Below are 25445 nucleotides of genomic sequence, written 5' to 3' on the forward strand. Positions count from 1 at the left end.
AATATAAAAGCAATTTATATATAAATTAGTAAAAAAAAACTATCTATAAAAAAAATTAGAAAGCATATACAAAATACTTTTAACATTTTTAAAAACTGAATGGATGAAATTCAATTTGGTTCAATTCAACTACTATTTTTGATAGTCAGCATATAAATTAATCTAATATGTTTATTATAAAGATTCATAATACTATATTTATTAATTTTTAATATACTAAAAATTAGACATGCACTGTCCATGCAAAGAGAGAGATGATGATTTAGAAAGAAGAGATGTTCACTTGGCAAAAGTGCTGGACTTTTTCCATTTCATCAGAGTAAGATACAAATCTAATAGAAAGCAGCCGCTCCATCACTAACCCATTACCAATTCAAATCTTTATATCATTGCATTTTATCTTTTCTATTTACTAAATTTACATAAATCAAACACTATACGTTATCTGTTTGAGTATTTGATATTTTCACCTCTTATGGTCTCTAATGGCACTACACAAATTTAATGCATACATCACTTGAAAAACCAATCTCTAATCATTTCAAATTTACTTCATTCATTCATAATACTGCAAAAATTGTCAATACGTCACTCTTAAATCTCAATCACATACGGATCATCCAACAGAGAATAGCAACCAGAAAAGCACTCAAATCAAGATAACTCTAAAAGCAAACATTAGCTAAACCAAAATCATGAATTCAAATATTGCCAATAATTTCATCAATATCTCTTCCTAATAATATTAAATCCCACATAAATAGAATTCAGCAAAAATACTTGGGAAAAACAAAATTTAACTCTTTAATCTAAAGAACCCCATCGAGCTTAGAACCCTAGCTTGGTACGGCGCCAGTGCCTTCGCTTGGCGTTGTACCTGCACACCAAAACCAAAAATCGAAAGAACCCATTAATAAATGCTCCAAAAATACCAATAAAACGAAAGAAAAACAACGAATTTGTGAACATATCCAAGAAAATGAAGAAAACTATATTGACCTGATGGTGTTATCTGTGCGCATACGAATCCAATAAGGGATGGGCCTGTTTTGCCTCATCTTCTTGGCCAGCTTCTTCTTGATCATGAAGGTCTTGTGTGAAGGCTGTCATATCAAAATAAACCATTCAAAAACAAAAATTTCAGATACCTATCTTTCAGAACTCTGAACATTCTTTGCATATAAACAAGGATAATAACCGACCATTTTTCCAAAAGAAAAAGAAATAAAGAAATTCAAGCTTCAAATAAATGAAGATTATAAAAAAGGGAAAACAAAAAGAGGAGGGAGATTTACCATGTTTGAAAGGTTGGGGATGCAGCGCTAGTTCTTGATGTTGCAGAGTTACGAGCGGTTCGGAGACACAGCGCTGGGAATTTCAGGGTTTAGCTTTTTGTGGACATTTATTGATGAATTTCGGCCCAATTTAAGCTACTTTTGCCATCTATATGGGCCACTTATATTCATTCTTGAGGTCTTCTCCACTTGAAGCACTTCAAATTGGAAGCTTGATCCTATATTTGAAAAAGTTAAAAATATAAATCGGTTTTGGACTTTAATAAATTAAGCTCGGCTTATTTTTAATGTTATAATATATATTTTGTGTATAATCAAAGTTAAGGAGGAAGGATTTGGATCTTAGATCTTAAAGTGCATTTTATTTTTATATATTAAGTCACATAAAAATTAAATTTTATAATAATATATAATATTATAATATAAGCATTAAAAATATGTTTGCCTAAAAACCCTAAATTAAATATCTTTGAAAGATATATGTAAGTCTTTGATTTATTAGAACATTAAAATTACAACATCGATTTTGACTGTTGGAAATTGATTGTTTTGTGTTACATCAACTGAGTAAGATTTTGGAACCAACTTTCTCTTTCTTGAAAGCTTATAATTTGGCAAACACAAAATCTCTTAAAACATTTTATTTTCTATTTAGTTATGTGGAGTTCTTTGCTTTATTTGTTTGTTGCCGGTCATTTTCTTGTGAGATTGAAAGTATTTTCTATTCACAAAATGAGATCATTAGTGGAATCAAGAGATGTTTATGTGAAGCTCGAAATGTGGTATTTGGTAAAACATTTTCATAGTGGTCATTAAACTAAGAGGTATTATCTGTTAGGAATCGACCCGATTAAGCAAAGAACAAGTAAAAATATCAGAAGAAATTGAGAAATTGAACACACAAATTTAACGTGAAAAACCCCTCCAAAGAGGATAAAAAACCACGGGCAAATACAATTTTACTATAATGGCAAAAGAACGAAAAGTACAAAAGATGGAGATAAAAAACTAAACCCTGAAAACAAATAACCCTCAAAATGTAAACGCAAAATTCTCTAAATGTGTTATGAGTTCTAATCTCTAATTGGTGTCTATTTCTAAGGTTGTAAAAGAGCCTATTTGTAGGCTAAATTAGTAAGTCAAATAAACTATGCTAATAAATGCTAAATATATTATACTAATAAATACTAAATCTTCTAGAAAGAAAATATATTTTTGTTTAACTTGACTTGCAAGCAATCTCTTAGAATTTGGATCACACAACTCTAACAATCTCCACCTTGACACGAATTCTTTCAACGTTATCTTTGCCAAAGCCCGCCACGGGCCTACCTTGAACTATGCAAGGAATTAATTGAGTCGAATCTATGCTTAGAAACTGGAAGACTTCTAGCCTTCGACTTGTGCACTGCCAAATTAAAACTAACCCGGGTCCGATTTTCACGAACACAGTGCCCTAACTTTTCAAAACCTGCATCCAAGATAACCTCTCTTCAATGAAACAGTCATACCTTTTTTCCTCTTATGACCAAGTTGTCTCCGCTCCAAACGAGTTGACTTCGACTCCGTAACGAACGAGAGACATTCGATTTCACCGGTCACTGTAGAACCTTCCAAAATATAAAGACTGTCAGTTCTTTTACCTTTTAACAAAACGAGAGCTCCACGAGATATTTTAATGTCGCTTGACTCGATGTTGATTCTGCATCTTTTCAAGTCTAAAATACTCAAGGAGATTCAAGGAGATGAGATTCTTTCGTAAACCAGGTACATACATGACATCTGAGAGTGTCTTAATCGTCTCATTGTGTATACTAATTTTAACAGTACCAATATCAATTACCTTACTAGATGAATTTTTTCCCATGCGCACAACTTCACCTTCAACTGAACTGTATGTGGAGAACCATTCTCTATTAGGACACATGTGGAAAGAATGTCCCGAATATAGGATCCACTCGGACGTAAGCTTGGAGTTGTCGCTCGTTGACACTAATAAGAAATCATCACCACTTTCATTGGCCAAATTAGCACCATATACATCTTCCTCATTACTCTCAGCAGCTCTTTTATTTCGCAGTTTATAATAATCTGCTTTGACGTGACCTAACTTTTTACAGTAACGACACATTTTGTCTCGTTTCTTTGATGCTACCAAAACGGAAGCTTGCCTATCTGCCTTGTTATCTAAACCAAACTCATTGTTGAGTTTGTCTCTACTCAACAAATGATCATTCACATTTTCGAACAAGAGTTTGTCTCTACCATAAATCAGGGTCTCCTTGAAAGACTTGTATGAAGTGGGTAAAGAGCACAATAATAGCATAGCCTAATCTTCATCGTTAATATGAACCTCAACGTTCTTTAAATCATTTAAAAGAGTAATGAATTGATTGGTGTGGTCTCTAAGAAACTCATATTCGTTTATGCAAAACGTAAATAGATGTTGTTTCAACATTAAACGGTTAGTCAGAGACTTAGTCGCATAGAGAATTTCTAACCTTTTCCACAAGACAGATGAGGTCTTCTCCATCAATACCTCCTACAATACTGTATTCGTGAGGCACAACTGGATTGCAGACAAGGCCTTTTCATCAAGCTCTTACCATTCTGTTTGATTTAGGTTCTCAGGCTTTTTCCTGATAACAACATTTTCTAAGCCAGTTTGAACTAGAATTGCCATCATCCGAACTTGCCACAGATTGAAATTTGTCTCACCATCGAACTTTTCACTTTCAAATCTTATTGCTGCCATCTCTAAATGGGCTGATCTATGAAAATTAAACTAGCTCTGATACCACTTGTTAGGAATTGACTCGATTAAGCAACGAACAAGTAAAAATAGCAGAAGAAATTGAGAAATTGAACACACAAATTTTAACGTGGAAAAGCCACTCCAAAGAGGATAAAAATCACGGGCAAAGATAATTTTACTATAATGGCAAAAGAACGAATAGTACAAAAGATGGAGATAAAAAACTAAACCCCGAAAACAAGAATCCTCAAAATGTAAACACAAAATTCTCTAAATGTGTTATGAGTTCTAATATCTAATGGGTGTCTATTTCTAAGGTTGTAAAAGAGCCTATTTAAGGCTAAATTAGTAAGTCAATTAAACTATGGTAATAAATGATAAATATTTTATACTAATAAATACTAAATCTTCTAGAAAGAAAATATATTTTTCTTTAACTTGACTTGCAAACAATCTCTTAGAATTTGGGTCACACAACTCTAACATTATCAAATTCGGATGCTTTTATAGATTAATTACAAGCTTCTCAAATTTAATTCAACTTAGATAATTTTGGGGTTATAAATGATGGTAGAGATGTGGTATAACTCAAAGTCTATGGCAAATTGACCTGCATTCCATTCCACTTAAAAAATTACTATACTTGAACAAAATCAAAAGAACTTGTGCCAAATCCAAGAGATGTGAGCCTATTTCTTACAAATGGGTTTAAAAGATAAAAGTGTTGCATAGTGGACCGATTAAGAGGTGTAATGTTTGTTTGGTGGCATGAGAATTCTTTCAACAATATGAACTAAACTACGATGAAATGTTTAGTCTAATGGCAAAGCTTATGACAATGAGAGTCTTACTAGCACCAACAAGTAGAAAAGATTGAAACTTATGGTAGAAGGATGTGAATAATGCATGTTCACATAGACAATTAGATCGAGAGATCTAGACTCCAGATCACCCTAAATGAGTGCGCGAGTTATGAGAGGCACTTTATATGTTGAAGTAAGAAATGAGAACTTGGTATGGTAAGATTGCTAAATGTCTTACTTATAATGGTTATTTGGTGACATTTGCATATTTTAGTTTGCTTGACAAAACTAATGAAGGGAAACTTGTTATGATTCTAGTATCTGTGAATGGTTTAATCAATAAGAGAGTGTGAAAAAGAAATTATCCAAAGGAGAAATTATGAATTGACTTTTAGATGAACGAATTTGGACAAATCAATTATTTTCTTGGTCTAGAGGTTGATTGTATTTAAAAAGGAATCTTCTTGACCAACAAAAATATTTTAAAGATCTATTGAAGAAGATTGGAATGTTTAAGTTGAAGCCAATTTCAAAGCTAATGGAGCCATATACTAAAAAGCACGGTTCATAAAGGGAAGGATTTGGAAGATGCAACAATGTATTAATTGTTGAGTAATTTAATCTACTTAAGTTTAACAAGATTCAATATTTCTTATGTAGTTACCGTGTGACGCGTCGGTCTATACAAAGTCCAATAAAGTCTCATTTGAAAGCATTTTAATTAATTTTAACATAAGTGAAAATCATATTGAGCTATGATGTTTCGTACAAGAAATGCGAAGATTGCAAGCTTGTTGGCTAGTGATTTATTATTTCCATTTTGAAAGGTACAAATAAAAAGAGATCAGGTTTGACATTGAATCAGCATAACTTAAAATCAATCTTCCAATCGCCATTTATAGATCTCTCTGCCTACAGTCTACTTGGCACTACTACTACTACTACTACTTGCCCCATATTGCTCATTCACCAACAACCCACGCTCTTGAAGCTGCAAAAACATCAAAGCATAGACTGAATCTTAACTAAATCATGTTGTAGGTTTAAGCTTGAACCCAATTATCCTATTAAATTTGCATTTAATACACCGGTCAAATATGAATTTATACACTAACATTCAACCACATGTAAAGTATTTTATTAAAAATCTCTAAAATTAAATATAAATAGTTAAATTTATCGTCCTATTGTATTTAAGCGAAATAAATTATTAATATATTCATATGTGAATCCAAAGACCCTTATGAATGACAATGCATAAAAAGTCAAATAATAATTAAATTTAATGGTAATTATTTGTTATTATATACATGCCTAATGTGTAGGTAGCTATGGTCTCAATCCTATTAAATTGAATGTAACTAAATCGCTTAATCAAACTCTCTAATTCTTTTAGACAAATTAAGTAGAGAAAAATAAAATGTTAGTGTTACCGTATCTAGAGATTTTCCACTCGCTATCGTAGCCAATAGCCCAAAAGAAATAGCCACGAATCCCAAGTGCCTGGGCGAACCCAACCTTCAAGGTTGCTGATACAGAATCATCGTACCCAATCCATACTGAACCCGCATATGAATACGTGGAAACAGTTTCCATGTCATGTTCTATTTTGGCTCCATTCTTCTTGTTGAACTCCTCAATCTCCACATTCGTAAGCACCCCAACATCTCCTGGACCCACACTAACCGCAGCTGACCCGATCTCATTCGATTTCGGATCCTTTAGCACCCATGTCTTCCCATAAAGTGGCAAACCCATTACCAGCTTCCTCCTAAACAGACCGGCTTTGATCCATGACCTAAGCCCATAACTAGTGCTTATGTTGCTGTTTGGGTCATAAAGTGCTGCATGGGCCCCCGTCGCTGATGTGTCCCAGCTTCCATGGTAATCGTAACACATTGCGTTTATCCAATCCAAGTTTTGATTAATCGACCATACTGGGAATTTTCTATACACTTCATCCAAGAAAAAGTCGACCGAGAAGTAAACCGCCGCAGTGAGAAGTAGCGGAGCACGGTGGGTTTTTCTAGCCTCGTAGTTGATAGCTCGTCGCCAGTCCATAAACAAAACGCCCAAGTTTTTCATATCTGTTGGGTTTTCAGGGAATTCCCAATCCAAATCCATCCCATCGAAACCAAGTCCTCGGGCAGTCTCTATAGCTGAATTTATAAAGGTTTGACGTGACTTTTCATTTGAAACCATGCGAGCAAAGAGATGAGAATCAGTACCTCCGCCGCCGATGGAGTAAAGGGTTTTTACCGGAGGATTCTTGCGGCGGAGGGTGGTGGTAAAATTGGAAAGCTCTAGAGCTGTTGAAGTTGAGATTTCGAATTTGTAGGTGTCAGTTGGCATGAGAAAAGCGTAGTAAATATGAGTAAACAAGGTTGTATCTATGGCTGATGGCGGGAACGTCGTCCATGAAGGCCAATAAGCTGCTTTGACAGCCGGTGGCGACGCCATTACAACTCTTGTAGATATAGGTATGGTTAAGGAAAGAATGAGAACGGCAAGGGGCTGAAAATATGTGATAGAGCCTCCTGCCATATTTGCAAGAGGAAGGTGTCGTATGATTGTTATCAAGATTCTCCAATCATATATATTGCAATCAGTGGGTAGCCAATAGCCCGTCAGAAGATAATTTGATTAAGTTTTTTGTTTATGGATTTTATATGTTTTACTTTTTACTCTTTATGATAATTTTTCATCTATAAGAGTAACATACAGAAAGTATGAAGTACATATAACCGAATTAAAAAAATATATAGATATATTTTTTAATAAAATATTTAAATTTTATATAAAAATGCATTAATCATATTTTTAAATGAAACGATTTTTAATCAATGGAATAACTTCATTTATAAATTTTATTAAAGATACAATCTAAATCTCTCTAACTAATAATAATATATTTAATATATTATAATTTTTTTAAATTAAAAACTAAAAAATTAAAATATAATTTAAATTTCAAATACTATTACAAATGTCTTAAATACTTTTTTATAATATTCAAAATTTTTGATATACAAAGAGGTTGATTAGGGGTTAAAAGTTGGGATAATAAGTGTAGGGACTTTTCTATAAATGGTGGGTTGGGTGAAAGTCAACTCTCTAGAAGAGCCGAGCAATTAAATTCAGATTTTGTTTTAGAAAAGAAATTGGGTATGCTTAATGAAGGTTAAAAAATAGTGTATTAATCACGAGAGTTAAGTAAGATAATGATAAATGTTTTTCTTATTTTAATCAGTAATTAAGTTTTAAAATTCACAACTAGCATTCACCCTATTAATGAATCTGTGAAATGTGAAAAATTAATTACTGAAATATATTAAAAAAAAGTCAAAACACACAAATATACATATTTTATAAGCAATAATGGTGTGTTTGGAGGTTTATATAATGGAGTTTTGTGGTGGGCTGGACATGAATGAAAAGACAAGTGGGCATCGCACTCTTATTTAGGTAAAGCATAACCAAAGAAGGCGGCCACATACCAACAACTTGCCTCTCATCAAAATCTCTTATTTAATGCATGAATTCAACATCTCTTCTTCAATGCAGTTACATATAATTTTCAACCTTTTAATATATGTTGTACGGCTTACCCCTTTGATTTTTCAACCTCGTGAAAAGCATTTATTCAAAGAAATACTACAAATAAAAAGATAATATTTAAAAAATATTAAATATTAAATACGTAAAATCATATGTAACACATGTGACATTAGATATTTTATGAAAATTTTTAAAAAAGAAATTACAGAATCTAATTAAAAATTTTTAAAAAATTTCAAAGGTTTAATAATAATTTTTAAAACTTTTGAGGATCTATTTAAAATTTTCAAAAAATTTTAAAGGTATAACGAAAATTTTCAAATATTTGGAGGAACCAAGACCCTCCGATGCCATAATGAGGACCCACCTCTGGATATAGCTATTTTTTAAAGAGAATAAAGGAAATTGCTAGTGTTAAATTTTATAAGTGTTGAATTTATATTAGAAAATTGTTTGGTAAATTAGTAAATACGAGTATTGAATATAATTATGTTATTTCATAAAAGTAAATATTAATTTTTAAAAGATTGTTTAATTTTAATTTTAATCTTATTATAGTAATTTAAATATCTCATTTTTTAAATGATAATTTATGTGATAAATAGTTATCTACCTAAATATCTCATTCAATACCTTTTTGTTGAAATTTTTTATATTAAATAAAATATTAAAATAATTATAAAATATATTTAATATTACAAATTTAAAATATTAAATGTTAAAAATCTTCAAATGGTTTATTGGTAAATCTTATAACTGTTTCCAGATATAATAATAAGAAGGAAACTATCATAAAACAAATGAAGTGAGATCATTCGTGGACTCTATTAATTTTCTTTTGATTAGATTACTTTAGGATTGCTATTAGAAAAAGTTTGGTAATTACATGAGTTAAAGAGGATCAGTAGGGGGTGTAGTTAGGCCCGACCCTCTTAAAATGAAAAATTTTCTATTTAGGCTTTTTAAAATTTTAAATTAGTAAAGATAAAATTACAATTTGGCTCCTTAAAAATTATAAAATTTTGATTTAATACTTTAAAAGTTATAAAGATATAGACTATTAAAATAATGAAATTACATTTTTTCTATCGTAAAAATTGTAATTTAATTTTGGACCCCCTAAATAATTTTTGACTTTGCCCTTGGATCGAACTGACTTAAGAGAACGAATCAAGTCAAATAAGATCAATTAAAGTCAATGAATAAAGTGACAGTCAATGGTCAAGCACTGACTAACGATTGTCCTAAGTTGACCGATGCGTTAGGGAAGGTGTTTGTGCATAGGCGATGTCGGGAGGATGAGTGGTGTAACAATTCAAACTTAATCTGAAAATTCGGTTGAATTCAGAGTGCTACAATAGATGTTGGAGTAATTTGCTGGATTAGTTATTCAATTATTATACATTAAAATATAATTTTTAAACGTGCTTATAAAAGTAAAAATAACATTAAAATTATTCAACAAGTCTCATTTGAATAGCCAATGAGTAAATGGAACCAAACCTATCAAGATTATATGAAGTAATGTCTTGGTGATGCTGCTTGATCATGAACTTATGAGTCATTTATAATTTGCGCACGAAATTAAAAACCCTAATACTAAGCTTTTCACGGCTTAATAGTGATCTCTAAATTCTAACTTTACCAATATTAAAATTCATTTAAAAGCAATTTAAAAACAAATTTTAAACCTTTGGAGTAAGGTAAGTAAAATCCATGAAACATTTCTAGAATGGTATAAAAACACCCATCCAATGATTTTCGCAATTCGTATAATTCCATAAAACATTTTTCATAGCAAATTGCAATTTGGCAACTTTCATAACACAAAATTTTCAACGAAAGTCAACAATCAAAACTCTGTTTTTTTGTTAGTGTGGAAGTTTGGTGTGGAAAATCTCAAATTTACTAATGAAATATGAAAAACAACTCGAATAGAAAAACAAGACAATAGAACAATGTTTCAAAGCATGTATAAAGCCACTATTTATAAGGTTTTATTTTCCCCACTTATACCTAATGTGCAAATGAATTTCAAGCAAATGAGCCTTGAGGATACAATGAAAGCCTGATGATTATTTCCCTTTTACACTGACGAAAATAATTCACAAAGCACTGCGCACAATATAGAACAATCTAAGAATAGTAGGATATTGAGGACAAATAGAAAAAAACTTCTAAATCTTTTTTGATATATTTTCCAAATGAAATCTCATTATTATTTATAAAAATTCTCATATATAACACATATTTAAAATAGACATAATTATTCTACTAATATTTCATAAATAGACATAACTATTAAAGTAAGATAAACTTATTCAAGTAACATCTCTTAAATATATAGTTATAATTCTCTGTAAAAAAACTGATATAAATTATTCGTATTTAAGGGATTTAAATTATTATGAAAAGTTCAATAACTAAAAATATAACTTTTCATTAATTGCACCCTTCATTTATAATTATTAGAGTAAAGTTGAAATAGTATTTGATGAGAACAAATTTTCTTAGCCAACAAAGTCATCGACCAACCACTTCTGATATGGGCGCATCATCGATTGAACATATTTCAGGTTTCAAATTCAATCTCTTTAGTTCATCATTTTCATTGGTTCTTTCTGAGAAAGCAGGTCTTTTCGGGTTGGCCATCGGTGTGGTTTCATTTCTAAGCATCGACGACACTTCCAGCATGGTAGGCCTGTCATTGGCATTTTCCTGCACACATAACAAAGCTATTTGCATGCATCTCAATAACGTGCATGATGAATTTGTGTCATCCAGTGTGGGATCCATGAATTCCATGCCTTTCTCTTGTATCCATAGTCCATATGCCTGAGTTTTATTCAAACATTATATTCAATTATCGTCACAACTTAATGATATTGAAAAAGGGTATAGAGATCATGTTGAGACTTACGAATTCAAGAAGACTCAAATTTTCATGTAATCCATATAAACATGCGGTCTTTCGTCCACTTATGATCTGAAGAAGTAGGACCCCGAAACTATATACATCTGATTTGATGGAGTATAAACCCTTTTTAACATATTCAGGAGGAACATAACCACTGCAAAAGCAAAACAAAGTATCAATGTCCACACTCAGTTTTCGTATTCTCAGAATTAACTTACTAAGTGCCGACAATGCGGTGTGTGTTGGCTTCAACTTCATCTTTAGAGAAAATTCTAGCCATTCCGAAATCTGATATCTTGGGCTTCATTTCTTCATCTAGTAAAATGTTGCTAGCTTTTAAATCTCTATGAATAATTTTCAATCTCGAGTATTCTTGAAGATATAGAAGCCCTTGAGTAACTCCTTCAATAATTTCAGCACGTTTTTCCCAATCCAACATGTACCGTTTTATTGGATCTGTAGACAATGAAACATTCATCATAAATGAAAACTAAGATAAGATTTAACCAGTTATTGTTCAACCAGTAATTCAATTGCTTATAGATTAACTATAAATTACCATAAAGGTAGTGATCCAAACTCTTATTTGGCATAAACTCATAGACCAGCATATGTTCTTCTCTCTCAATGCAGAATCCCAAAACTCTAACAAGGTTTACATGCTGCAGTTTTGCTGTTAGCATGACCTCATTCTTAAACTCTTCAAATCCTTGTGTAGATGTTTTCGAAAGTTTCTTTACTGCTATTTCCCGTCCATCTGATAAGACACCCTGGCAAATGGGAATTTAATTATTTACAGTTCCTTGGAAAAGTGCAATGTAATTTCCAAAATTTACATCAAATAGCTAGAATAGCTTAGCTTTACCTTGTAAACAGGACCATATCCACCTTCCCCAAGCTTATTTTCAAATGAAAACCTATTAGTGGCCACCTCAATATCAGAGAATCTATAAACCATCAGATTAGGAGCATTGCTGTTGAAATCTCCAGCTTCTGTCATAAGATTTGCTTTGGACTTGGAATTTTTAGCTTTGTACTCGCTATCTGTTAACCAACCAAAAAACATTCATGAATAAACTGCTTTGTACTCGGAACTCTATTTACATAATTCAACAGGATCGAAGTTTAGAGATTTACTGCTAAATAATGTAGAGGGAATAGTGAATGATGCAGTTAAGTGAGATAGCTCGAAATAAATACCTTGCTTCTTATTCTTTGTCCTTCGAATGTAGTACGTCAATGCCCCGATCAAAATCAAGACCCCAGTGACTGGAACCAATATAATAATCAACGACAACCGCCCTTTTTTCTCTGTACCATTCTCACCATTGACATCAACTGATACAGATTTAAAAATAAATAAATAATGAAAGCTTGCCAGAAAGATTCTTTTTTCATTAATTTCATGATGTTTATTTCTATGGCCTCTTTAGATTATAGTTTTTCTTAGTTAACTAATCCCTTTTTTTTTTTTTTTGGTCCTTCTCAAGCTGGCTTGGTGAGCTTCTTCTTCATTGTATTTTGATAAAAGTATCACGAAAACTCTTGTAAGCATACCTGCAGTTTGCGAAAGCAACCAGTTGTCGTCATTGGGAACTTGCCACACAAAGTAGCCCAGCAGCTTCCTTTCCTTGGCAAAGGAAACTTTGACTTTGACAACCTCAACATCATCGAAACCAATCCAGGTGGTTCCTACGGTGCAGTAATTCACTACAAAAGTATCATTATACACTGAATTGGCTCCATAACTTTGAATATAATTCCTTATATCCTTGTATGCCATCTCCCCAGTTTTTGATATAGCCGGCCCTGATGCTGGTGCGCCAATCGTGTTATCCCTGGGGTTGACTAGTGTCCACGCGTAGCCATAAAAAGGCAAACCCAAAACCAACTTATTCGCTGGTAGTCCTCCAGTAATCCATGATTCTATACCGAAATCTGCATTGAAATTACTGGTTGGGTCATATAGTGCTGCATGAGCTCTCGTAAAGTTGTCCCGTGTTGGCATGTATATATTGAAGGCACTAACGTGTAACCAGTTCAAGTTCGTCCTCAATGAGTCTATTAGATAAGTAGACGACTCTGAATATTTAGAGGTTGGAACTGCAGCCGTTAATATCAACTTAGACTGACCCGTTTCTGAATCTATTGCAGCACGCCATTCTTGGAAGAGAGCAGCCATATTGCTCATATCGGAGCTTGTGTTGGCTGAAGCCCAGCTAAAGTCTAGGCCTTGGAAGCCGTAAAGCCTAGCTGTTTTTATTGAGGAATCAATGAAGGATTTCCTATGGGACGAATTGTTTACCATTGAAACTATGACTGAATGGTTTGCACTTCCTCCTCCAATGGATAAAAGCGTGGTGACTGATGGGTTTTTTTGTTTGACTGTGTTTGTGAAAGTAGAGAAGTATTGGTCATCGGAAGAAGAAACGGAGAGCTGATAGGATGAGGCATTGATGTTAGCAAAAGCGCAAATAAGGTGAGTGAAAAGAGCTGAATTTATATCGGCAATGGGGAAGTCAGTGCCGGAATACCAGTAACCAGCTTGAATCCAGGTTTGTGCTCGTGATGGATTGAGTCCTAAAGAGAGAAAAATATAGAGAAGTATGATAAACTTGGGTACCATAACCATGGAGGAAACTTTCAGGGTGATGATTTCTTCGAGAGTTGATAATTAAATGTAGAATTTGGTTGGAAATGAATACATAAAAGAAAACAGACAAATGTAATGCTGTACCCGCTCATGCCAAGACATAAAATTCCTCAGATTTTTAATTTTACCTCAGATTTTTTAACACCATAAATTCATAACAGTCTTACGCTCTTCTTCCTCGTAATTTCATCACGTTTAATACTTTCCTGAGGTCTACAAAAAAGTGTGCTTCCAGCAATATTAAACTATTGGCAGGAAGGAATATTTTTAGTATTAAACGTGATGAAATTACGAGGAAGAAGAGCGTAAGACAGGATTTTTATGAATTTATGGTGTCTGTGGATTTCAGCTGAGTTGAATTAAGTAATGAGTTTTCGTATGAGAATATATCTAGTATCACCAATGGATCGCCACCATTAATTCATAAAAGTCCATCTTGGACAGCACGGGATGAAAGCCACTTGGAGAGGATGGCAACAAGTCAAGAAGTAATTTAATTACGAAAACTGAGGGATTTTTTTATCAAAATAATATAAAAACAATTTAATTATAAAAATTTACGAAAATATGATATTTTATAATAATTTTAAGTATCATTAATGTGTCAGATAATACCACCCTACATTTTATTCAACCAAAATGATATTCTTTGATTAAATATATAAAATAAAATAAAAGCTAGTTTTGATTAAACTAATGAAAGAGAAGAGAGATGTTTTGTGACGAATATTGCTTTTGTATTGGAAACTTTTTTGAAGAACATGAATGGGGTGGGAGACGGCAGAAAGAGAGAAATCTTATTTTTAAGGCTAAAAATTGGTTTTTTTTCATTTAATTAAGGTTAATAAAATATATTATTTTTTAACGAAATAATTAATCGATGATTTAGAAAAATTTAAAATAATATCGCTTCAAAAATATTATAAAAATCATTTTATTTTCATAAATAATCTACCATTTATATCATTTTCTTAAGTAATATTTTTATATTATTTTGACAAAAAAAACCCATACATTATTAAAGATTTATCTCTTTTTCATGTTCCACAAAAGGTGGGCTCATTTTAATTGTAATTACCAATGTCTTTGTTGTCTTTTTCTTTTAACGTGAAGTGATGGTTTGATTTTTCTTTCTTTTGCGTATATTAATTGATAACAGTTTAATAAATTTATTAAAATTAATTGTTCACATGGGATAATTACATTTACAAGAAACAAAATATGAGTAGAAGTGAGCACTTTTATAACAACAGCAACAAACACAACGAATAGAGGGGATAACAAAGTTGTTTAAGATGAACTCACTATCTTTGAAACAAATACATCCGATAATCTTAGTTCTAACACACCCCAAATAATAATTCTCACTCTTGTACTTTAAAGACTAGATCTCTTTACAGTATCTCCTAAGAACTTAGCTTGTAAAACCAATTATACAAAGATTTTACAATCACAATCCCTTATAAACAACAGCTAAATAGCTAAATACAATATAATATTAATGACCAAAGTAAAATGAACTATTGGCAAATAAATCTTCTAATTTTGATCCAAATATGTATTTTCAAATGAATTAATCTTCATTGATGGGTTTGAATCATTCCATGACATTAGCACAACCCAAAGATTTAGTTCAATATATAAATCGTCAATCTTCTAAATAAGACAAGTTATTGTTTTGTTACAGTGGTAGAGGAAATGGCCATTTTCCTTAGCAGATTGTAGCAACTTCAAATATTTCAACACTAGTAAAAAGTAAAGGCCCATGTACAGGGCGAAGCTAGAAATTTTTTTGAGGAGGGACGAGATTAAATTATATGCTTTTATAAGAGTTAAAGTGCAACTTCACCCTTATATTAACTTATATTTTTATGGTTTTCAAAAGACAAAATCAGCATCCTAACAACTTGAGAGGGGCAAATTATAATTGATCACATATTAACTTAAAATTTGATAAATCTTTTGGAGTCCTAAACAAACAATCACTACACCAAAACAAGCTTTTAGCGGCGCTTTTTAGCGCCTCTAAAAGTATTTGCGGTGCTTTATTAAGCGCCAAAAAAAACGCCGCTGACGACATCGTCGCTAACTTTAGCAGCGCTTTTCCCACAAACGTCGCTAAAGACCAAGATCTTTAGCGGCGCTTTTCCCCCTACGCCGCTAAAGACCAAGACCTTTAGCGGCGCTTAAAAAACAAGACCTTTAGCAACGCTTTCTCTAAAAACGCCACTCCATTCTTTAGATTTGCTCCATTCCTATCTTGAATTATTATAAAAACGCCAATCCCTTTACTTGCTTAAACAAATCCTTTAGAACTGTTATCAGTACATACATCATTCTTTGGTTAAAGATTGCAGCAACAGCAAAAGTGAGATTCCACCAATTAAGAAATGTATAATTTAATTTGAAGACGTGTTAAAATGGAAATTCATGAACAAGAAGATAAATGTTTTTCACTATATCTCATGCAGCAAGTCAAATTGCCTTTGATTACATAACATTCCTAAAAAAAATTGAAACTAGTTCATATCAACTTGCTCAAGTTGAATCTATAAATTGCAGATCAACACCTTATTTGAACTTACAATTCTAGGAAAGCATAAAATGTAGTTCCATGAGCATGCATTTAAAGTAGCAAAAAAAAATTACTGATTACAGTGACAGTCCAAGCTCCAAATCTAGCTCTTGTGTGTCACTTGATTCTGAATTTTGACTGCTCAATCCCAATGAGTTGCTGAGATGTTTCTTGCTCATTGAGTGTGAATCCTATAAGAATGTAAGGAACTAAAACAAGTTAAATTTTAAAACACAATCATCACATAGCACATAAACTAAAAAAAGGAAAGGACTTACTTGTGTGTGGCAACCTCAACATGTAGGTTTAAAAGTTGTGGTCATGTTTGGTTGTGCAAAATGTTGGGTGTCTAAGAAGCCACTGCTTGGCTGGGAATCACTATATTTGATGTTTTCCCTTTGATCGTATTCTCCAACCCCCATCTGTAATAATATATAATTGTAGTACTTGATTTCATTAGTATAATTATTGATGCATAAAGAAATGGGGGAGGTGACAATGGAAAGTAGCACTTTAACACTTCAATTTATAGCGATAAAACATCTCAATTTGCAGCAACTAAACACTTCAATTTGCAGCACTTAAACACTTCAATTTGCAGTACTTAAACATATCAATTAACATTTATACACCTCAATTACAGCGATAAAACATCTCAATTTTCAGCAACTAAATACTTCAATTTGCAGCACTTAAACATATCAATTAACAACATTTATACACCTCAATTACAGCGATAAAACATCTCAATTTCCAGCAACTAAATACTTCAATTTGCAGCACTTAAACACTTCAATTTGCAGCACTATCAAATTTCGGCATCAACTGACATTGTCCCAACGTCCAAAACAAACTTAAAGAAGTATATAATTATCATGTAAAAGAAAATATTCATCAAAGTATCTACCTCTCTCAACTCCTACCCTTAACAAAATTTTGACTTGGGATGTTGGAGTGATCTGTTTTGATAGTTGGAGAATTTACTAAAATGATTAATTATATAAGGATAATTATTTATAGTAAAATTTAATAATTTTATAATTATACATTTGATTAAACAGTGATTTAATAAAAAGTACATAAAAAAGCAGCAGAATCTATCAGTAATTAAAACTTTTATTCTCTTTATTTGGCACAATACAATATAAAAAGCATATATAAATATATGAATGTAGAGGCATATATAAAAAGCATATATAAATATATGTATGTCACAGAAACTATATTCATTTATGTAGAGGCAAGTCTTTAATATATAACTATGGAATCATCAAGAAATGCTTCTATTTTCTTGGAAAAAAAATAAGTATCAAACTTCCAGAAGTTAGATAATTGCTTACTCGGGACCACCGAAACCCATATTCTTTCCCAAAGCTCCATTATACTTCACCACAACAAGCTTATCCAAAAGCTGCTTAGATTTAGTAATATCTGCTTCAAGACAGAAAGAATCCAAACAAATTATACAAGCTGAACTCTAATGTACTGTTAGATTTCCTAAACTGGATGGTATTGGACCTTCAAAAGAGATACCTTGAAATCTCCTATATAAACATTAGGGAGTCTTTCTTACACAGTTCGCAGTTCTTTAAGTTTAGCAAATGTTGAGGGGATCTCACCACTTAATGCACAACTTTTAATGTATCTGCCAAATTCATAAACCAATTGTTGTTATAATTTCAAAGGCGACTTGTAAAGACAATCACGTACAGCCCCTACAAAGAACTAAAGAAAGTTAGAACTTACAATTCTCCAAGTTCGTATAGAGGAAGTGCAACGGAAATTTACAAATGAAAATAAATATGTTACTTTATTTTAGCATCAAAAAAGAAATAGTTTTTCATTTAGTAAATGGTTGGCCGGCCAAGATTTCTCATCCCCTCTTATCCCCTCTTATCTCTAATCCCTCATCAAAGCTTTTCCTATATGATAATAAAAGAAACAGCGCTGGTTCATTTTTTCTTCTTCTCAACGATTACATTCACCCAAAATCTGTCAAAGTTTTTCTTAATGGTTGAATAAAAAAAACCCAGCAACAACAGAAAAATGCCGTGAAACCATGTAGAAAAAAAATCCACAGATCTCGAAAATTGGAGACATATAGAGAGAAATCAGATAAAGTGAACTAAGAAACCAACAGAGCCCCAACTTCATGCTATTTACATACACACAAACAAAATACAACAAAGGCAGAGGATGTAGCAGTTTCAGCGTATTGGTGGTATTTTCTTTGTTACTGTTACGGATTTAGAAATTGGTGGAGTGGACGCTAATTCGGTTGAAATGAATAGAGGGGGGAAAAAACTCATCCATGAAACAAAACAAAAAAGAGAAGAAAGCCTTTTTACATACCGTTGAGAAATAAAATTTGGTAACTGATGAAATTGAAAGATGAAGTGTATCCAAAAATGCAACAAATTGTTGGGTTCGAGTTGAATCCTTCTCTTGGCCCAGAGAGAACGTAAAATAGTTATACTTTTCAAACTTTTCAAACTTATGTTACTTTTCAAACTCATAATAAAAATGAGTCTTGCACGATATGTGAGAAAAAAAATGACAAGTAAGAGGCGTTTTTGGTAGAATAAATGAAAGAGAGATGAAGACGAAGAGAAGCAAGAGAGGTAAACCTGGTATAGATGGCAAATACAAAACTGGGAACAAACTTACGAGAGCTGGAGAACCAAGTTCCACCGTAAATAACTTCGCTTCTATACGAAGGAATATGAATAACTTCCTTTGAAGTAGATTTGTTACCATGAATTTTAAGCAATAACTTGTTACCAGCAGCAATGAGAACAGCAGTAACTTGCATCGTCGATTTCTAGCTTCTTCTGGCATCGTCGATTTCTAGCTAAAATATAAGAGAAAAAAAAGAGGAAAAATGGAACAGAAATAAAAGCAATAGGGATCTGAGTAATGAACACAACAAGATGAAATACACACACAAATAAACTAACAAAATAAAAATATTAAGTCTCATATATTTTCCAGGGAAACAAACGGTAGAACTCGTAAGTAGATTGGAGAGTTTTTGTGCTGAATCGTCTTTGGTACCTCCATTTTCCTCTTCTTTTTTTCATTTTGTTTGCAAAGTTATGGGTTTTAGGGGGGAAATTTGGGAAAAATCAGCGCCTGAATTTTGTGGCGTTTTAAGAAAAAACGCTATTATTGCTTATTTATAAAATTCCGCAAAATTTTTTTCATTTTGAACAAAACGACCCGGTTTTGCTATTTTAAATTTTTTTTATTTTTTTATAAATTGATTTATTCTTTGCGGCGTTATAAAAACGCCGCTATTGCTTACCTTTAGCGGCGCTTCTTAAAAAATGTCGCAAAATTTTTTCATTTTGAACAAAACGACGCCGTTTTTCTATTCTAAATTTTTTTTATTTTTTTATAAATTGATTTATTCTTTACGGCGTTTTTCTGGAAAACACCGCTATTGCTTACCTTTAGCGACGCTTCTTATAAAACACCGCAAATTTTTTTTATTTTGAACAAAACGACGTTGTTTTGCTATTCTAAAATTTTTTTTATAATAATTTATTCTTTAGCGGCGCTTGTTAAAAAACGCCGCAAAATTTTTTCATTTTGAACAAAACGACGCCGTTTTGCTATTCTAAATTTTTTTTATTTTTTTATAAATTGATTTATTCTTTGCGGCGTTTTTCTGGAAAGCGCCGCTATTGCTTACCTTTAGCGGCGCTTCTTATAAAACGCCTCAAAATTTTATCATTTTGAACAAAGCGACGCCATTTTGCTATTCTAAAAATTTTTTTATTTTTTTATAAATTAATTTATTCTTTGCGAAAACGCTGCTATTGCTTACCTTTAGCGGCGCTTCTTATAAAATGCCGCAAAATTTTTTCATTTTGAACAAAACGACGCCGTTTTGCTATTCTAAATTTTTTTTATTTTTTTATAAACTGATTTATTCTTTGCGGCATTTTTATAGAAAACGCCGCTATTGCTTATCTTTAGCGGCGCTTCTTAAAAAACGCCGCAAAATTTTTTCATTTTGAGCAAAACGACGCCGTTTTGCTATTCTAAAATTTTTTTATTTTTTTATAAATTGATTTATTCTTTGCGGCATTTTTCTGGAAAACGCCGCTATTGCTTACTTTTAGCGGCGCTTCTTATAAAACACCGTAAATTTTTTTCATTTTGAACAAAACGACGCCGTTTTGCTATTCTAAATTTTTTTATTTTTTTATAAATTAATTTATTCTTTGCGGCGTTTTTATAGAAAACGCCGCTATTGCTTACCTTTAGCGGCGCTTCTTAAAAAACGCCGCAAAATTTTTTCATTTTGAACAAAACGACGCCGTTTTGCTATTCTAAAAATTTTTTATTTTTTTTATAAATTGATTTATTCTTTGCGGCGTTTTTCTGGAAAACGCCGCTATTGCTTACCTTTAGCGGCGCTTCTTAAAAAACGCCGTAAAATTTTTCATTTTGAACAAAACGACGCCGTTTTGCTATTCTAAATTTTTTATTTTTTTTATAAATTGATTTATTCTTTGCAGCGTTTTTCGGGAAAATGCCGCTATTGCTTACCTTTAGCGGCGCTTCTTATAAAACGCCGCAAAATTTTTTCATTTTGAACAAAACCACGCCGTTTTGCTATTCTAAAAATTTTTTATTTTTTTTATAAATTGATTTATTCTTTGCAGCGTTTTTCGGGAAAACGCTGCTATTGCTTACCTTTAGCGGCGCTTCTTATAAAACGCCGCAAAATTTTTTCATTTTGAACAAAACGACCCCGTTTTGCTATTCTAAATTTTTTTATTTTTTTAATAAATTGATTTATTCTTTGCGGCGTTTTTATAGAAAACGCCGCTATTTCATTTTGAACAAAATGACACCGTTTTGCTATGCTAAAATTTTTTTATTTTATTTTTTATAAATTGATTTTTTATAAAATAAAATAAAAAGTACTCTCAAAATGGTTTAGATTACATTTTTTAAAATATAAAAGCATTAATTAATTGTATAAATTTTTATCATTTAACAAATCTCAAGTAAACCTTAACCTTAAACCCTCTAAATTAACCATTCAATACATATAAAATCTATCTATTATATATCTCTTAAATAATTTAAACTATACTCATAATTTCAATATATTGGATTTATTATTATCTATTTTACAATTATATAAGAACATATTTAAAATATAAATTAATCTAAACTCAAAACCTTAACTCGACCCCTGAATCCCTAAACCTTAAATTCTTAACTCTTAACCCCTAACATCTAATCCCTAAACCCCTAAACTCTAAACCTTAAATCCCAATCCTTAAACCATAATCCCTAATTCATAATCCCTAAATCCATACTCCTTAAACCTTAAATATGAACTCTTAAACCGGCTTTAAATCTTAAATTAATCATATACCCTAAACTAAAAACCCTAAACAAATTTATTATTATCTCTTTTACAATTATATAAGAACATATTTAAAATATAAATTAAAAAATAATTAATCTAAACCCAAAACCCTAACTCGACCCCTGAATCCCTAACTTTTAATCCCTAAACCTTAAATCCTAACCCCTAATCCATAATCCCTAAACCCATACTCCCTAAACCTTAAAATATGAACTCCTAAACCGGTTTTAAATCTTAAATTAATCATATACCCTAAACTAAAAACCCTAAACAAATTTATTATTATCTCTTTTACAATTATATAAGAACATATTTAAAATATAAATTAAAAAATAATTAATCTAAACCCAAAACCCTAACTCGACCCCTGAATCCCTAACTTTTAATCTCTAAACCCCTAAACCTTAAATCCTAACCCCTAATCCATAATCCCTAAACCCATACTCCCTAAACCTTAAAATATGAACTCCTAAACCGGCCTTAAATCTTAAATAAATCATATACCCTAAACCAAAAACCCTAAACAAATTTATTATTATCTCATTTACAATTATTTTAAATAATAATATTTTAATTTTTCCATGTGTTTTATTTCAAATTATTTCTACGTGTCATTATTTTTTTCTGAAGATTTTAAATATTCAATTAGAAATAAATTGAATTTTATTTAATATGAATAAACCAATTAAGATAAAATATTTTTAGCAGCGCTTTTCCAAAAATGCCGCTAAAGCCCTGAGCATTAGCGGCGCTTTCTTAAAAACGCCGCTAAATCCCCAAAAGCTCATAAAACGGCGTCGTTGGGCTTAGGTTTTTTTGCGGCGCTTTCTTAGAAACGTCGCTAAATCCCCGAAAGCTCGGGAAACGACGTCGTTGGGCTTAGGTTTTTTGTGGCGCTTTCTCAAAAACGCCGCTAATGCTTATTTTCAGCGGCGTTTTCCGCAATGCGCCGCTAATGATCGATCGTTAGCGGCGTTTTTTATCCAAACGCCGCTAAAAGCTTGTTTTGGTGTAGTGATTTCCTATATACTCAATGAGGGGCAAACAATAAGCCGAATATCATGTCCTACTCAATTTCCTAAAGACAGATAAAATTTTCCATTCCACGTGCTGATACAGATTGAAAAACACTATATAAAAGTACAAAGAGAAAAATGTAAACAAATTGCATTTCAATTTTCAAAATAATTAATGGCATTCGGTTGTGTAGGACAACTACTACCGATTTATAATCTTCTAGAAGCTTGTCAATTAAAATAGTAACTTGGGTTTTTAATTTTAGATTTAGGGTGGGTTTGGATGGGTGGTGTGTTTATCTACGATTAGTGTAAAAACAGTAGTAACGATACAAAAATAAGTTAAATGCACCAAACTACATCGCACCACCCATCCAAATTTACCCTTATTTACTTTTTAAGAAATCCAATTAATCTTGAATTTAATTAAAGTTGAAATAATAATAACATCAGAACTTAGATAGCAGAAATTTAAAGATTTTGGTTTAGATTTTATTTCTTACATAACGAAATACAAAGATAATGCATTAATTAGTCAAGATTTAGTAAGAGGCATAAAATTATTAATTTCAAATCTCTAATTATACTTTAATCTTACTTTGAGTTGCGGGTGACATTGAAATAGTAATTATAGATATATAATTGATGGAAATAATAAAGTGTGAATAGTTAAAATTAAAATGTATAAAAATATCAAAATAAAACTTTAGTTGGTGGCCTGGTTAAGGGCCAACTCAGTAAAACATATAGATACATATCCGTCCATGTTTGGGGTTCTATTGTATTTCCCAATAATATTGTCTTCAAGATTAGAAATGCAATGCTTTACCATTACACCAAACATTTTTTTGATAATATATCTATATTTCTATCTATTTATCCATTATATATATATTAATTGTCATTACCAAATTCTTTTTTTTTTACTTAAATATTAAAAGGTACTCATAAGTTAATTTAATTAATAGCAAGGAGTTTGGAATCGATTGATCAGATCAGGTAACTCCTTAAAAGCATAGAAAGAGTAGGAGAAGGGAACGAATATAGTCTTGTGATCCCTCTTTAATCCTTATTGATAACCCTTATTTCGATCATACTAATATCCTTACAGCTCTCTGCCCTTCAGGTGAACTGTCATGAATCATCACAATCTCCTCCTTATATTAGCACATTCCTATCTCTAAATCTTCAAGTAAGAATTAAGATCACAGTCTATCTCTTTTTTTCCTTTCAAATATCCTTTCTTAGATCACTCAATCTTTGGGTCAAAAAATTAGTTTAATAAATTGAAATTTTGGAAAAAATAATGAACGACGCTTCTTCTTCTTTTTTTTTAATTCGTTTCACAATTCTTTTCTAGTTCTTTTTGGTTCTTTTCAATTCGTTAATATTTTAATTTAATATATAAAATTGAATTACTAAATCTATCAATTTTCGATTGAATCAATCAGTACGGTACACAAGTTAATGATTTTAAAAACTATGTATTATAAACATTTTCCAACAAGTTATTATCTTAGTGGCAAGACTTAGTGAGTTTCAAGTCTCTCCCCATTAGGTTTAGAATTTGAACCTTATTTATGAAAACTCTTCCCGTTCTATAAATAATTGGATAATTTGTAATACTTGCTTTAGTAAAAACAAAATTGAAGTTATTGCAAATGTCAATAATTTTGGGAACATTTTATATTATTTTAAAAACTTTTAATTTTATTTTGTTTACTCTTCTTTAATCTAATTTTACTAACATTAACATTTCAACTAATTTTGATAACTAACTTGTGACTTTATATCAAAATGATTGTGTAAAATATAGAAGAATATTTAATAATGAATTATATATTAAAATAAATGGTAAACTACACAAATGGTCACTAAATTAAAGTTAAATTTATATGATTACACTATATATTTTGATCACCTATCCATTTATTGCCATTAAAGGGATAACGTCATACCGAAGTGGCAAGTTAAGTTGGTCACTTATTTGCTACCTATATTACACTTATTTACCTAATTTTCTACGAACATTAACTTTATTTTTATTCCTTTTAGGTCTTTTAATGTAAAATAAAAACCCTAACCTAACACTTTCAATTTCAACCTTAGAAGCTTTAAAACAAGGAAGAAAGAAAAGAAGAAAAAAAAGCAAAAATGGAATTACCTAATATCATTCGTATATGCTATCGTAGAAATACAAGTGATTTAAGAATTACTTGATCAAGTGACAACCCGAGTAGAAGATATTTCTTGCAAAAGCTATGGGTATGAGTTTTATAATTCATTTTGCTTTTTAGCTAGTATGATCCACTTATGACACTTCGTGAAAGTGTTGTTCACCTTGAGTTGTTAAGAAAAGTGAAAACAATGAAGAGCAAAAAGAAAGAATGATTCCTATTTGTGCTTTGGTTGCTGTTGTGCTGTTGTGGGTGTGGGTTCGAAGTGAAAGAATTAGATGAAATTTCTAGCTTACACCTCTTG

The 25445-nt window shown here is 31.5% G+C and overlaps 4 protein-coding genes across 26 annotated transcripts; all 4 read right to left on the reverse strand.

Annotated features, from left to right (window-relative positions):
* Window positions 1–683: 683 nt before the first annotated feature.
* LOC107953816 (60S ribosomal protein L39-3) lies at window positions 684–1513 on the reverse strand. The gene is made up of 3 exons (XM_016889233.2): window positions 1296–1513; window positions 1000–1103; window positions 684–877 (listed from the first exon to the last, which is right to left on the reverse strand). Exons 1-3 carry the CDS (start codon window positions 1296–1298, stop codon window positions 829–831), a joined length of 156 nt encoding a protein of 51 aa, XP_016744722.1. The 5' UTR covers window positions 1299–1513; the 3' UTR covers window positions 684–828.
* Window positions 1514–5634: 4121 nt separating this feature from the next.
* On the reverse strand, window positions 5635–7519 carry LOC107953815 (class V chitinase CHIT5b). Its single transcript, XM_016889232.2, has 2 exons — window positions 6287–7519; window positions 5635–5844 (listed from the first exon to the last, which is right to left on the reverse strand). The coding sequence occupies exons 1-2, from the start codon at window positions 7395–7397 to the stop codon at window positions 5816–5818; spliced, it is 1140 nt and encodes a 379-aa protein (XP_016744721.1). The 5' UTR covers window positions 7398–7519; the 3' UTR covers window positions 5635–5815.
* A 3195-nt stretch (window positions 7520–10714) lies between these two features.
* On the reverse strand, window positions 10715–14239 carry LOC107953814 (cysteine-rich receptor-like protein kinase 19). Its single transcript, XM_016889231.2, has 7 exons — window positions 12886–14239; window positions 12529–12666; window positions 12194–12372; window positions 11888–12098; window positions 11547–11784; window positions 11332–11482; window positions 10715–11246 (listed from the first exon to the last, which is right to left on the reverse strand). Exons 1-7 carry the CDS (start codon window positions 13958–13960, stop codon window positions 10935–10937), a joined length of 2304 nt encoding a protein of 767 aa, XP_016744720.1. The 5' UTR covers window positions 13961–14239; the 3' UTR covers window positions 10715–10934.
* Window positions 14240–16414: 2175 nt separating this feature from the next.
* LOC107953813 (uncharacterized) lies at window positions 16415–19704 on the reverse strand. 23 transcript variants are annotated; one of them, XR_005915902.1, is made up of 6 exons: window positions 19611–19704; window positions 19224–19407; window positions 18090–18201; window positions 17897–17987; window positions 16835–16978; window positions 16415–16747 (listed from the first exon to the last, which is right to left on the reverse strand). XR_005915902.1 is itself a non-coding variant. In XM_041097066.1 (6 exons), the coding sequence occupies exons 2-5, from the start codon at window positions 19366–19368 to the stop codon at window positions 16906–16908; spliced, it is 375 nt and encodes a 124-aa protein (XP_040953000.1). In that variant the 5' UTR covers window positions 19369–19407; window positions 19611–19663; the 3' UTR covers window positions 16415–16747; window positions 16835–16905. The 23 variants fall into 23 exon arrangements, 3 of the variants coding, with proteins under 3 accessions (XP_040953000.1, XP_040952999.1, XP_040953001.1); XM_041097066.1 differs by having other exon boundaries at window positions 18176–18201; window positions 19184–19407; window positions 19611–19663; XR_005915895.1 differs by having other exon boundaries at window positions 18090–19407; window positions 19611–19702.
* Window positions 19705–25445: the final 5741 nt, after the last annotated feature.

Source organism: Gossypium hirsutum, chromosome D07, assembly GCF_007990345.1.
Source record: "Gossypium hirsutum isolate 1008001.06 chromosome D07, Gossypium_hirsutum_v2.1, whole genome shotgun sequence".
Lineage (NCBI taxonomy): Eukaryota > Viridiplantae > Streptophyta > Magnoliopsida > Malvales > Malvaceae > Gossypium > Gossypium hirsutum.

Excerpts from the sequence above, each read along its gene's own strand:
- LOC107953814 (XM_016889231.2), bottom strand. The coding sequence starts at position 13,960 with ATGGTTATGGTACCCAAGTTTATCATACTTCTCTATATTTTTCTCTCT. Across the intron at positions 12,667-12,885 it reads GTTGCTTTCGCAAACTGCAG|TTGATGTCAATGGTGAGAAT; the intron begins GTATGCTTACAA and ends AATCTGTATCAG. Across the intron at positions 12,099-12,193 it reads GATATGGTCCTGTTTACAAG|GGTGTCTTATCAGATGGACG; the intron begins GTAAAGCTAAGC and ends CCCATTTGCCAG.
- LOC107953815 (XM_016889232.2), bottom strand. The coding sequence starts at position 7,397 with ATGGCAGGAGGCTCTATCACATATTTTCAGCCCCTTGCCGTTCTCATT. Across the intron at positions 5,845-6,286 it reads GTGGAAAATCTCTAGATACG|CTTCAAGAGCGTGGGTTGTT; the intron begins GTAACACTAACA and ends ATGTTTTTGCAG.
- LOC107953813 (XM_041097065.1), bottom strand. The coding sequence starts at position 19,368 with ATGCAAGTTACTGCTGTTCTCATTGCTGCTGGTAACAAGTTATTGCTT. Across the intron at positions 17,988-18,175 it reads TAAAAGTTGTGCATTAAGTG|ATATTACTAAATCTAAGCAG; the intron begins GTGAGATCCCCT and ends GTCTTGAAGCAG. Across the intron at positions 16,979-17,896 it reads ATGGGTTTCGGTGGTCCCGA|ATGGGGGTTGGAGAATACGA; the intron begins GTAAGCAATTAT and ends ATATTATTACAG.
- LOC107953816 (XM_016889233.2), bottom strand. Across the intron at positions 878-999 it reads CGCACAGATAACACCATCAG|GTACAACGCCAAGCGAAGGC; the intron begins GTCAATATAGTT and ends TTTGGTGTGCAG.